The following is a 13,896-nucleotide window of genomic DNA, read 5'->3' on the forward strand; positions in this document are numbered from 1 at the left end:
CAATGTTAAGCTTCATTTAATGAACCAAATAGCTTTCAACTGTGTTTGATATAATGGCAAGTGATTTTCTAGTACCAAATTAGCAATTTAGCATGATTATCCAAGGATAAGATGTTGGAGTGATGGCTGCTGGAAATGGGGCCTGTCTAGATTTGATAAAATACGACTTTTTTCAAATAGTGATGGTGCTGTTTTTTACATCAGTAATGTCCTGACTGTACTTTGTGATCAGTTGAATGCCATTTTGGTGAATTAAAGTACCAATTTCCTTCCGAAACAGCAAAATTTGTACATTATTCCAAACTTTTGGCCACCAGTGTAAGCGATGAGAGAATTATAATTTTTCGTTAAACTATTCCTTTAACAGAGGGAAAATGAATAGACCTTATATGGCCTTCAACTGGAGTCAGAAATATCGTAATTACAAGTTCCGAGCACATGAATGACACAGCAAAGTGGTATTAATGAGTGGGAAACTCGGAATTCTAGATGATACCAGAGTCGCCGTTACTTTATTTAAAAAATATTAATTTGTTACATATGACAGTCAACTAATGACTCACTCTTCGTAGTTTGTTTTAAGCAAATTAATTAATAATTTGTTAGATGCCATGCATTAATAAATCTTATGTTGTGTAAAAGTGATGCAGCTTTATTCACTTATGTTTATTGACTGGTACAACAGAAAAAGTGCTTTTGCCCTCATTCATTGTGCATTTGTTAAAGTTTGGCTTCTTCCATATTTTGTTTCCCACTTGAATGCGTGACATGTCGTATTAACAAATGCCAAACTCTTAGGTATGAGCTTCCTAGACCCACTTGAAGGCAGCATTATTCACAGCAGCGCCATGTTTGATTTTTGATGGAAATGGAAAATGCTGCCTTCCTGTGCTGAATACGGAGGTAGAAAACAGGCACGGACTGGCCATTGGGAGAACCGGAACATTTCCCGGTTGGCTGGCCACGAAATGGGGCCACATGGGCTGCCACTTTATGCAGAAAGCGCCACAAAAAAGGCGCCGCGATATGCAGAAGGGGGCAGCAACCCCAGCAACCCCCCCAGTGAGGCAACAAGACAGCTACCTTAGGGCTCTTCAATGGGCTGTACTGCAGTTTAAAGTGTTTTTGGATCGTTCCACAGACAAAACATTGAAAAATATCTTTCCATGAACATTCAGTAGACAAAAAAACTCCAGACAACATGAGCTTTGGAAAGACAGTTGGGATATAGGAGCTTTTTGATAGCTTTATGCAGTGCATGATGTCATTGAAGAGACGAAAGAAGAGAGTCTATCCCTCACACCCTCGTTTTCATTCCCATAAAAAATCAAAGATGGCACTACTGTGAATTATGTCTATATAAAGTGGCTACATTATTACATTTAGACCCTTAATTACATTTTGCCCAAAAGTTATAACATTTCCCTTTCATTACATTCATGCTCAAAAGTAATTATATTTAGACACTTTAATAAACCTACCCTATAAAATAGCCCAGGTCTTCCCTGTATGTATAGGCCTAAAATGTTTTGAACCCCTATTAGTTAAATGACAATAATACTTTAAAATAACGCCATCTGCTGAGCATGTAGAAGTAATGCAGGATTAAGAACATGAAAACCACAGAGAACAGCAATAGTTTCTGGAATGAGGTTTTATTGCCTTCATTTCCAACAAACTCCTATGTAAGCAGTGTTTAGGCATTATGAAACTAAAAGATAAGGTTTATCAGCACACTTTAAAGCTATACTTTCCCTGTGGACTAAACTAACCTGTAATACATGGCTGTGGCTTTGCATTAATTCTTAGAGTGTTTCCATGTATTCTGTGTCTGGTATTTCTTAATTTAGTGAAAAGTCTATTATTAGATAGCTATCTTCTGAAGATGACAGTGACACCAATTTTCTCACACCCTCAAATAAAAAAAAAATATCACTCTTTCTTAATTTTTAAATGCTAAATGGTGACAAATAAATGGCATACTATAAAATACATTTTTATGTGTTACACTCTTAATGGCACTTTAACTGTACAAATATAAGCTTCAATAAAGTTTGTCAAAATTTATATTTTGAAAAAAATGTACTCTGTAATTTGCCTGTAAAGCCCAAATTTATAACATCTTTGTTTCCATTTTGGACTGAATAGTCAATAATGTAAACAGAAATACAAAATGGTTTTGGCACTTTGACTTCTGTAACCCAACATGGTTTTAGTGGATAGAAACAAAGTCTAAAACATAGAAACATAGAAAATTGTACTATAAAAATCATGGCACTTAACAGACCGTCCTCCTTTTAGAGGCAACAAGTGACACTTATGGCCAGAAATTTCACAAATACATAAATATTCTGTAAAAGGCTAGTAAAAATGCACAGATGTTTTCTACACTAATGGACACAGCACAACCAGTAAAAAAGCACCTGTATGTTTATGGGAAAGTCATGTGTTTAAAGGGGAATTGCACCTCTTTCTTTATTTCCAAGCCTTTAATAACGTTTTCATTTTCAGTTTTCTGAGCACTTAAAATGGTCTCTAGAGATAATAGCCTCAATACAGGCTTTATACTGCCTCAAAGCTTCAGCAGATGTTGCTGTCAGATTAAAAACCATTCATATCCAATAATAAAACATCCTGTGAATATAGCACCCTTCATCTCAGGAATACCGGAGGCCCAAAAAGTTTGCATACCCTGGCAGAAATTGTGAAATTTTGGCATTGATTTTGAAAATGTGACTGATCATGCAAAAAAAACAAAAAACAAAACTGTCTTTTATTTAAGGGTAGTGATCATATGAAGCCATTTATTATCACATAGTTGTTTGGCTCCTTTTTAAATCATAATGATAACAGAAATCACCCAAATGGCCCTGATCAAACGTTTACATACCCTTGAATGTTTGGCCTTGTTACAGACACACAAGGTGACACACACAGGTTTAAATGGCAATTAAAGGTTAATTTCCTACACCTGTGGATTTTTAAATTGCAATTAGTGTCTGTGTATAAATAGTCAATGAGTTTGTTAGCTCTCACGTGGATGCACTGAGCAGGCTAGATACTGAGCCATGGGGAGCAGAAAAGAACTGATAAAAGACCTGCGTAACAAGGTAATGGAACTTTATAAAGATGGAAAAGGACATCAAAAGATATCCAAAGCCTTGAAAATGCCAGTCATTATTCAATCACTTATTAAGAAGTGGAAAATTCAGGGATCTCTTGATACCAAGCCAAGGTCAGGTAGACCAAAATAGAGCTTTATGGTCACAACCATAAGCGCTATGTTTAGAGAGGGGTCAACAAGGCCTATAGTGAAAAGAATACCATTCCCACTGTGAAGCATGGTGGTGGCTCACTGATGGTATGCAAACTTTTCAGCACAAATGTAAATGCATATATGAAATCCATACATTTTTGGTCATAAGGTCACTAGCCTTTTGATCCAAAGTGGCTAATAGCAGGCTAGTTCCCTGGAGAAACCCTGCCTACTGGCACAGTGGTGATAAAGGAACTTGGTACTTCTCCAGGTTGACTCGCCCACACCTGGCATTCAGCCAGTAACCTTTTATTGGCCAGACAGCCTTAAACATTTCACTACTGCCACAAAAACTATTTGATTCTGCTGTTTTGCTCTGAATCTTTTTTTCTTTTTTTTTTAACTCACAACATTTTTCTTCACTTTAAAAGTGATAGAAAGTGTTGTCATCTTTTGCACACACTCATGTTGTTCTAACCCTGTTTGATTTTTGTTCTCCTGTGGAATAGGTATTTATAATAAGATATTTTGCAGAATGTCTAAAATGTTGTCTTCTAAATGAATGACTGGCGGTCAAGCTCCAAAAAAAAAAAGTGGCATATGACAAGTAGACTATATTCTATGCCCTCTTAAGTCATACCATAGTATTTCATACTACTTTTTATGGTACTTTTATTGTGACCTTTTGTCTTTTTGAAGGTTAACAGCCCCAGTCCTCATTTATATTCATGTATGGAAGAGCACCCAGGACATTCTTCAAAATATCTCCTTACATGTTCCAAGGAAAATAGACAGTTCTGTGTTGTACAAACAAATAAGAAGATATACAAATAATAGGGTTGAATCCTGTCAGAAGCTGATATTTTTACTGAAGAAATTATTTTAGGGGCTCAGAAATGAAATGGCGTTATTCCCCTTTAATGACATATTATTATGATAAAATAGTCAGTCACAAATGCGACATTGTCAAAAACAAAAAAACACACAAAGACACTCAGATGTTTGCTCCCTAAGGCTCCATGGCTCTGGTGGTTTCTCTCGGGTTGTTCTCTCTGGTGTTCTCTCGGGTTCAGACAGCAGATTCTGTGGGGTTCTGTCCATATCAGTCGGGTTCTGTTCTGTTCAGATAGCGGATTCTCCTTGCAGAGACTGTTGCGCTCCTTATTACCATCATCCATCTGTACAAACAACATCACACAGATGAAAATCTTACAACACTACAAACACATTACAACAACAATATAGCAATACTATATACTACTAAATACTAACATACCAAACAAATGATAAAATAGCAATAAATATAATATCAAACATTCTTTCTCAACTCTTGTATTTTATTTATAAAACAGATTATCTAGTCATGGATGCTGATTGGTCAATACATTGTTTCAGACATGCTAAAATACAAGACACAAAATGATGCAAAACACCCATTCAACCAGTTATTGTATAGCTTGTGTTTCATATATCAGGGGTTGATTTTCATCAAAATGAACAGATTTCTTTTTTTTCTTTTTTTTGATACATGGTTACCTTAAAACTTAATTGATTTATTTATTTTTTTAACCAGGACTTAATAATTTATTTTGGTACTTTTCAAATGATTATAGATTTGACTGTTTAGCCTGTCACAGATCCAGACTTAAGTAATATTTAACTATGAAAATTCATCATAAAAATACAAATTATTACATGTTTAAAACTTTGATAATCTAAACAAAGAGAGAAATAAACAAACCATTTCAATATTTACTGTGAAAATGATTTCTTTTCATTTTTAAAAAATTACAACTGTCCCACAATTGTGGTTTTATTTTAACCACACCAAACAAATTTTGTCCCTAATATGATTTTTTATTTTTTTTTGCTTTTTGTTTTTTAAAGGTTAGTGTGTAAACCAAGTCAACAAAAGTGTCAGTGAAGAGCATACTTGAGATTAAGGGCCCTATTTTAAGAGCGCTAGCACTAAGTGCACTATGCTTTAAGTCATGAGTGTAAAGTCAATCGGCATGGCCATGAAGTTTTGGTATTTTCGTGCAAGCATGAGCTAAGTCTAGGCACAAGTGGGTTTGGTGAAAACGCGCACAACGCACTAATGAGTCAAGTGCAGTTTAATTCAGAGGTTCTTCTCTGATTATTATATAGTCCATTCCCTCAAGCAGCAGCGATAGAAACAAAGACAGCACATTCATAAGAAGTTGGTAGTGTAAATGAACTGTATGCAATGAACTAGAAGAATAGAATAGTTCTTTTGTGCATTACATGCATCCTCATTGAATGTCAGGTATATTTCCATGACAGTGACACACTCCTTTTATAACTTTATTACCACCTGCTTGTAGAATCTCCAAACTGCAAATGTAGGAACTGAATTTAGACTTTACGCTGAGAACAGGCGTGCTACTGAAACGACTTAGCGCAATCACCTATTTCTCAGGAAAATAGCAAATCGCACTTTGTGGCACTTCGTTAACATACAACACACCCACAGACAGCGCAAACACTCCCACTCACACCCACTTGTGCTGGCACGAAAATTGCACTTAGAATGAAGCGCTCTCACGAAAATTGTATAAGACATAGTGCACAGTGGTTGCATGTAGCACTGTGCTTTGCACAGTCATGAAAATAGATCTCTAAATATGATTCAAATAATGTTTTGAAGACAACAAAGAAAATTTAAGGTAAATATCACTTGTGAGCAGAGTATTTTGATTGAGCGCCATTTCCAAATTACAAAAATTGTGAAAATATGATTTGATTTCGTGCATATAGGATACATAATATGTAAGCTATGAAATTAGCCTTAGTAAGATAAAGATGTCGGCCATTTTATTTCAGAAATGATAAAAAAGTGCCCGAAGTAGAAGAAACACCCAAACATCACTGCGAACACAGTACATATAGACGCCAATTAATAACCTTACTTTACATGACAGGGACTACTGTATATCTTCTACCAGAATATTGAATTTGCTTTTATAAATTTTTTTTTTTTTTTTTTTTTAATGAAAATGTGTGTCCTTTATATTTTTATTATGTAATAACTGTTTTCACTCAAGGCCGTGCTAACAGTGTGCTGTACCTCTCAAAAAAATATTCACTCTCAGTTCTGAAGTAGTAGATGTGAGATTTAAAATGCAGTTTGAAGACATGATCTTTATGAATGTTTTCTGACTCGCCAGCATCTGTTACTGTATAGCCCAGCAATGGCAGACTGGCCAATGGATACTCATCCTGAGAGAGAGAGAGAGAGAGAGAGACAGAAATGAGTGTGATTTCAGACATTTCACACACGTCTGAGACATTCACAGTAGCAGAGTAAACATATTCTCTGTGCATAAGAGTATGCTTGTAAATGTGTGGGCTTGCATTTTACCTGGTGTGTTTTGTAGAAGAACAGTGTGAAATTGGTAAAAACCACCCAGAGTTTCTGCCAGCCGTTACTGTTCTTAAACTTTCTCAGCAGATTTCCTGAGAGCCGGTTCTGTCAGATACAGTGCTGATCAGCTTTAACAAACTGCATTATTACACATTTTCATTTGCAAAGAAAGAGACTGAACAGATATTGGACTGGTACCTCCATCGCTATGTTAAAGTCCATCATGGAAACACTGGTGTTGCGATGCCAACAAACATGTGCTGTAGTGTTGCCGCGGTGAAGTGTGTTGGCTGAGTTGTTGCCGTGTTGCGGCATAGATGTTTGAGACCCACTGAGATCATCCTCTGATTCCACTTCAGACACCCCTGAGCATTCTAGAAAAAATTAAATCAACAACTATTGCCAATCTTTAGACACAATACATATAATTGTGCTGACTAACATGCTATTGTGTTGTCTTCCTGAACATTTGCTAACCATCAGTAAACAAATATTAAAACATATTCAGACATCTGTATGTCTCTAATCAAACAGTTGACGGGTCTTTTCAAGTCCACTGCATAACATACTGTATATCACAATAACAAGGCTTGGATCCATTTCATCACAATTACACCATATTACTATTTCTCACATATTAAATAAATAAACCTCAATATTAAAGCCAACATGAAATAACATTCACAACCCATTTTGCTTTTGCAAGACCATGTATTTCTTAAAAAAAAAAAAAACAGGACACTGAATGAGAACAAAATGTAGGGGGCGGGACTTGATTTTTTCCATCTGGAGTTGATTGGATCATAAATATCAGATGAAATCAAGCTAAACACTTGTTTCTTTGACCAGGAATGTGTATTAAAGGAATATTATGGGTTCAATACAAGTTAATCTCAATCGACAGCATTTGTGGCATAATGTTGATTACCACAAAATTTATTTTTACTTGTCCCAATGTTTCTTTAAAAGAGCACAAATCTGGGTTCCAGTGAGGCACTTACAATGGAAGTGAATGGGGCCAATTTTTGGAGGGTTTAAAAGCAGAAACGTGAAGCTTATAATTTTAGAAAAGCACTTACATTAATTCTTCTGTTAAAACTTGTGTGTTATTTGACACAAACAAGCACTGTAGTGATCGGACGTCAACTGACAAAGACACACAAATAGACAATAAAACAGGAAATATTTAGACATAGAAATAAATAAAAGAATAATAATTAAAAAAAAAAACTCTAATCCCTCTCCACTTCCCCTCCCCGAGAACCTCCCAAAAAGGCCAGATAACCGCCCCACTTCCTAATGAAAATATCCATGTTATCCAGCCTTCTGTACACCATCTCCTCAAACGCTGCCACCCTACCCAGCTCAACACACCACTCACGAAACAAGGGCGTATCAGATGACTTCCATCCCTTGAAAATTAACCACCTGCCAATCATCATGCCTGTCAGGACCCAACTCTCCACGTATTTATCACCCACATGCAGGACCGCTCCATCCCCCAAAACACACAATCTGGGGCAAAACAAAAACCGTGTGTTGACCACTTCACATACGAACCTCTGTACTTTCAACCAAAACTCTTGTTTCCTAACACATCCCCAAAAAACATGGGATTTGTCCCTGTCTTCCAACTGGCATCTCCAGCAGGTGGGTGTGCCTTTAAGACCAAGCCTATACATTCTGGAGGGGGTCCAATAAAATTGATGCAAAATCTTAAATTGCATAAGGCGCACCCTTGCATCTCTAGATGCAGACTTGATGTTTTTTTAAATCCCAGCCCACACCCCATCCTCCAACACCAAATTAAAATCTTTCTCCCATAATCTCTTAATAGAAGTTAAAGCTCCATCCCCCAAACTCTGAATTAGGAAAGTGTAATACACTGATGCCTCATGTCCTTTATCAAAAGCAGCAAGCACCTCTCCCAAAGTATCTGCCACTCTAGGGGGGTGTACGCTACTCCCAAAAATAGTACAGAGCAGGTGGCGCAACTGTAAATACCTAAAAAAACTGAGATCTGGGAATCCCAAAATGTTGATTCAAATTATCAAAGGATTTCAACACTCCGTTCTCATATAGATCACCGAGTGCAGCAACCCCCCTGACAATCCACTCTAACCAGCAGAAGGGGGACTTATCAATACATCATTTTGGGTTCAACCATATGCTCGAAGCAGCATTCAAATAAATGTCCGAATTAAATACTCTGGACACTTTTGTCCATACCAAGTTCAAATGCGAGATGACTGGGTGTAACTTAATTTCACCGGTTAATTTGATAGACAGGCCCTGCAATTGCGAAATAGGGGCAAGAACTTCTTGTTCAATACAAAACCAAGGAGGGGCCCTTTCAGGTGGAAGCGACCAATAAGCCAAATGTCTGAGACCGGAAGCATAATAATAAAACAAAATCTTGGGTAGGCCTAGTCTACCTTTGTCAATCGGCCTATGTAATTTGTTGAAGTGCAATCTGGGACGCTTACCATTCCAAATGAAGGACTTTGCGATACTTTCAAATTGCTTGAAATAAGAGAGGGGGACATCTATAGGGAGTGACTGTAGCAGGTAGCTGAATTTTGGAATACAATTAATTTTAATTACATTGAACTTCCCAATCATCGATAAATGTTGTGAAGCCCACCTGTCCACATCGCTCAAATCTTTTTATTAGAGGGTCAAAATTAACTCTAAGTCAGACAAATTCGGTGGAAATGAAATACATGCCCTGTTTGGGCCACTGGAAAGCGCCCGGCTGGAAAGCCACTACTGGACAGTATGCTGTCAGGGCCAAAGCTTCGGATTTAGACCAATTTAATTTGTATCCTGAGAACTTGGAGAAGGAATTAATAATTCTGTGGAGGCAAGGCATAGATCTAGAAGGGTCGAAGACAAATAATAAAATATCATCTGCATAAAGCAAAAGCTTATGCGCCACACCTCCCGCAATCACCCCTGGAAAATCATCCTCTTTTCTTATCGTGGCTGCTAATGGTTCCAGGGCAAGACAGAACAATAATGGGGAAAGGGGGCAACCCTGCCGGGTGCCCCTATTCAGAGTAAAATAATCTGAAATTAATCAATTTGTTTGTACTGCTGCTACAGGGTGTCTATAAAGTACATTTCCAAAATCTTAAAAAGATAATCCCATTCAACCATATCAAATGCCTTTTCAGCGTTGAGTGAGATGGCAGCGACCGGAGTCTGATCTTTCACCACTGACCACATGATATTGATGAAATGCCTAAAATTATCAGAAGAGCTGTGGACCCGAATAAACCCCACCTGATCTATATGTATAAGAGATGTCATAACTTTACTAATCGGTTAGCCAGAATTTTTGACCAAATTTTTACATCTAACTGGATCAGGGAAATTGGGCGGTAACTTTTACACTCGCTTGGATCTTTATCCTTTTTAAGAATCAGACTGATCCGGACTTGTGTCATGGTTGGGAAGCTTTCCATTCTGTATAAACTTCTAGCAAAAGTGGAGCCAATTCTGTTGCACAAGATCTAAAAAATTCAGCAGCAAATCCATCTGGCCCCAGAGCTCTTCCTGTAGGCAGGGACTTAATTACCTCGTCAAGCTCCTCCAAGCTTATCTCAGAATCAAGAGTTTTTTTGCTCGGTCGTCAGTTTAGGGAGTTCTAATGGATCCACAAATTTTCCAATATCTTCATCAGTAGATGAAGACGTGGAACTATAGAGATCAAAATAGAACTCCCTAAAAGCATTATTAATATCACTGGTCGAGGTAAATATTTCACCAGCAGAAGATTTTATTGAGGGAATGGTAGAAAAAGACTCTCTCTGTTTTATATATCTAGCTAAATCTTCCATGCTTTGTCCCCTAACTCAAAGTATGACTGTCTTGCCCTGAATAACCAAAACTCCACTTTCCATGACAAAATAGCATTATATCTATATTTCAATCGGGTCAATTCTCTGTGGTCATCAGACGACATATGACATTTCAGCTCTGCCTCTGCCCTTTTAATATTCCCTTCCAATTCCACAAGTTCTTGTGCTTTGGATTTTTTGAGGAAAGTGCCTCCCAAGCCACGCCCACAGAGGATACTGAGGACCAGCTGGTCTCCATTTAAACATTGATTTCAGCCTTTAACATTTGTTGGAAATCAGGATTTTGCAAAAGGGATACATTAAAGTGCCAACTATATGATTTCTTTTTCTCCGTATGTGGCAACATCTCTAAAATCACCATGGTGTGATCTGAGACTAAGATGTTTCCAATTGAGCAGTCGACTACAGATGAAATGAGGGCCTTAGATATATATATAAAAAAAATCTATTCTAGAATAGATTTTATGCACTGGTGAAAAAAATGTATAGTCCCTACCAGATGGGTTCAAAAGTTGCCAGATATCTGCAAGACCAAGATGTTTACACATCCTGTGAAGTGTCACTGTTGCCCTAGGGGGCTTACACACTTTCGCTTCACTATGATCAAGAACTGAGTCCATCAAAAGATTAAAGTCTCCTCCCAATATTATATCATAAGGGGTGCCAGCGGTTTGCAACATCCCTTCAAGATCTATAAAAAAGCCCTGGTCATCAGCATTAGGTGCATAAATATGAGCCAAAATCAGCCTTTGTCCCTGAATTTCAACTAAAACAATAATGACTCTTCCTAATTTATCCTTAATCTGTTTGAGATATTTGAATTGTAGATGTTTATTTATCAATATAATAACTCCCCTGCTCTTACTTGAGCCAGCACTAAAAAGTCCACCCAATATCTTCCCAAATTTTTCAGCTTCCTGTGGGGAAAGATGTGTTTCTTGAAGAAACACTATATCATATTTCTTACGCTTAAGAAAAGTAACAACCTTTCTTCTTTTTATGGGGTGCCCCAACCCATTCACATTCCATGTGGAGAGGGATAATCCATTCATATCAACGATTGACATCTTGATATAATAGTCAAAAACAAGATTATACAGACCACAATCCCCATTAGTGCAACATTCAAACCCCGAACTCCCCACCCGAACCCAAAAAAAAAGAAAAAAGAAAAAGAAAACGTGCGCATTAACCCCATGCACGAGAGCATCAACCGGCGTCAATCCCTCCAAACTCAAAAGGTCCATGCACGCCTGCAAGAGCTCCTGCGACAACCTTGCCATCGGATTGCTCAATTTTGCTTCACAAATTTGTAAGACAAAATTACATAACAGAAAATACTTTGTAAAACAAACCCCTGCCAATAGGCATCATAAAAACATGTAACGTATAGATTCATTCACAGAACTGACTCAAAGATGTGTTCTTCCACAGAACAAAATTCCAGCCACTACAAACCGTTCAATGTCCTCGAACAGTCAAACAGATGAACGGTGAACAGGTTGCTTGTGAATGCAGCAGATGACGTAATCATTCCAATGTCCCGCAGAAAAACTCCGCAATCAAACCCCAGCCAACAGGAGGCATAAGAACAAAGAACATGCAGGTTTATCCACAAAACTGTCCCAAAGCAATGTTACTCCACAAAGCAAACTCCAGCTGCTAGGCAGAACCATCATAAACAGCAGCAAAACAGGAATCCTGGTTCCTCGGGTGATCAAGAGTCAAGTTCACTCAGAGGGCACATGAAAAGAATACACCATGACTTACTCAGACCGCCAACTGTAAAAAAGACATCCTTTGTGTGGGCATGTAAACATTTTGTGGTCATCCATAGTGTCTAATATCAATCTGGCTGGGAACTTCAGTGCAGAAGTGATATTCTGTCAATGCAAAAGTTTCTTTATGGAAAAGTGTTATTCCACCAAACAGACTCCAGCCGCCAGGTGGAGTCAACGCAAAAAGAAACAAAAATGACGCCAAACTTCCTCCAACAGTAGAGTCAATGAACAGCGAGTCGATCCACTTACATGAGAAAAACCCCAATGGTTTACTCACTCATAGATTGTATAAAAGACAGCGCTTGTTTCGGACACGTGAAGACTTTGCGACCGTCCTTCGTCTCTATTCTCAGTCTGGAAACATCAGTGCAAAAACGATATTTCTTTGATGCAAGGGTTTCTTACACTCCTTGAATCGCTCGCGTTTCTCTCCTGTCGAATTCGCAAGTCCGGGAACAAGAAAATTCTGTGATTCTTCCAAGATAGCCTTCCCTTGTTCCTCGCCTGGTGCAACACAAGATCTTTATCGGATGATCTCAGAAATTTGACCAAAATCAATCGGGGCCTGTTTCCCTCAGTGGATCTACCTACCGGAACTCTGTGAGCTCGCTCGATTTCCAGCCCACAGCCCGTTATGTCAAGCAGACTCGGGAAGAGTTCATCCAAGAATTTCACCATATCTCTGCCCTCCTCATGCTCAGGAATTCCAACAATTCGGACGTTATTCCTGCGATTTCTATTCTCTAGATCTTCAATTTTTCCAAGAACACATTCCAAATCAACTTTGGTCACGGGTGGATTAGCGAGTAATTCCCTCTCCGATGACTCAAGACAATCGATTCGTCTCTCAACATCCGTCATTCTTGTGACTAACTCAGAGAATTTTGTTTCCATCGCCGTAATTGATCGATGTATAACAGCGAGATCCTCCAAGTCAGCAAGAATCCTCATCAGCATCAACGAGATGTTGGACAGTTGACACTGGATCTCCTCTCTCGTCATACCAACCAAATAGAGTCCCCGGTCTGTAGGCCTGTCGGGGCTTTCATCCTGAGCACGTAAGTGTCTTTTAATGTCTCCAGAGCCCGAGGATTTTGACTTATTTGCCATATTTTACCTCAAAGAGCAAATGTGTAACTGACTGTATAGAATTTCACCAGGTTATCACATAAAAAGAATAAAAAATTTAGCAAAGTGCACAGAGATCATCTGCTCCCTGCATGGTGTCACGTGACCCTGATTTTTGCTTTTTTTTAAAGAAAAGGAGGGACGAACCTAAATTCATTTTTGTGATTATCAACATTGTCACAAATGCTGTCCATTGAACTAAACTTGTATTGAACCCAGAAAATTCCTTACAGAAAGTAAATATTGACAATTTTGACTTCATTTTGACTTTAAAAGTAAAAAAAAATTACTGAATACAGTCATAATGGACAGCCACAGTTCCAGTCACGTGTGACCTGGTCAAACGTCACTTACTACTGGCTTCCTTATTTGACACCAGCAGGACAGAGGTCGGTCCACTCGATTCTTCAGCCATATCAACAGCAATCTTTAAGTCCTCCATCCATTTCTCCATTTCTGATTCTGAACTACAAGGGAAGAGGT

The 13,896-nt window shown here is 38.1% G+C and overlaps 1 protein-coding gene across 4 annotated transcripts in view; it reads right to left on the reverse strand.

The window, feature by feature from the left end:
- Positions 1–1,648: 1,648 nt before the first annotated feature.
- LOC127448153 (FERM, ARHGEF and pleckstrin domain-containing protein 1) overlaps positions 1,649–13,896 on the reverse strand; it is a 115,607-nt gene continuing 103,359 nt past the window's right edge. For 3 of the 4 annotated variants that reach the window (XM_051710477.1, XM_051710478.1, XM_051710476.1), the window contains exons 22-26: positions 13,768–13,880; positions 6,840–7,015; positions 6,639–6,746; positions 6,345–6,496; positions 1,649–4,434 (exon numbers count right to left, since the gene is read on the reverse strand). In XM_051710477.1, the coding sequence (XP_051566437.1) occupies positions 4,359–4,434; positions 6,345–6,496; positions 6,639–6,746; positions 6,840–7,015; positions 13,768–13,880 (625 nt within the window). In that variant the 3' untranslated portion in view covers positions 1,649–4,358. Of the gene's footprint in view, positions 4,435–6,344; positions 6,497–6,638; positions 6,747–6,839; positions 7,016–13,767; positions 13,881–13,896 lie in introns of those variants that run through there. The other variant, XM_051710479.1, reaches the window with a different exon arrangement.

Source organism: Myxocyprinus asiaticus, chromosome 11 (genome assembly GCF_019703515.2).
Source record: "Myxocyprinus asiaticus isolate MX2 ecotype Aquarium Trade chromosome 11, UBuf_Myxa_2, whole genome shotgun sequence".
Classification (NCBI taxonomy): Eukaryota; Metazoa; Chordata; class Actinopteri; order Cypriniformes; family Catostomidae; genus Myxocyprinus; species Myxocyprinus asiaticus.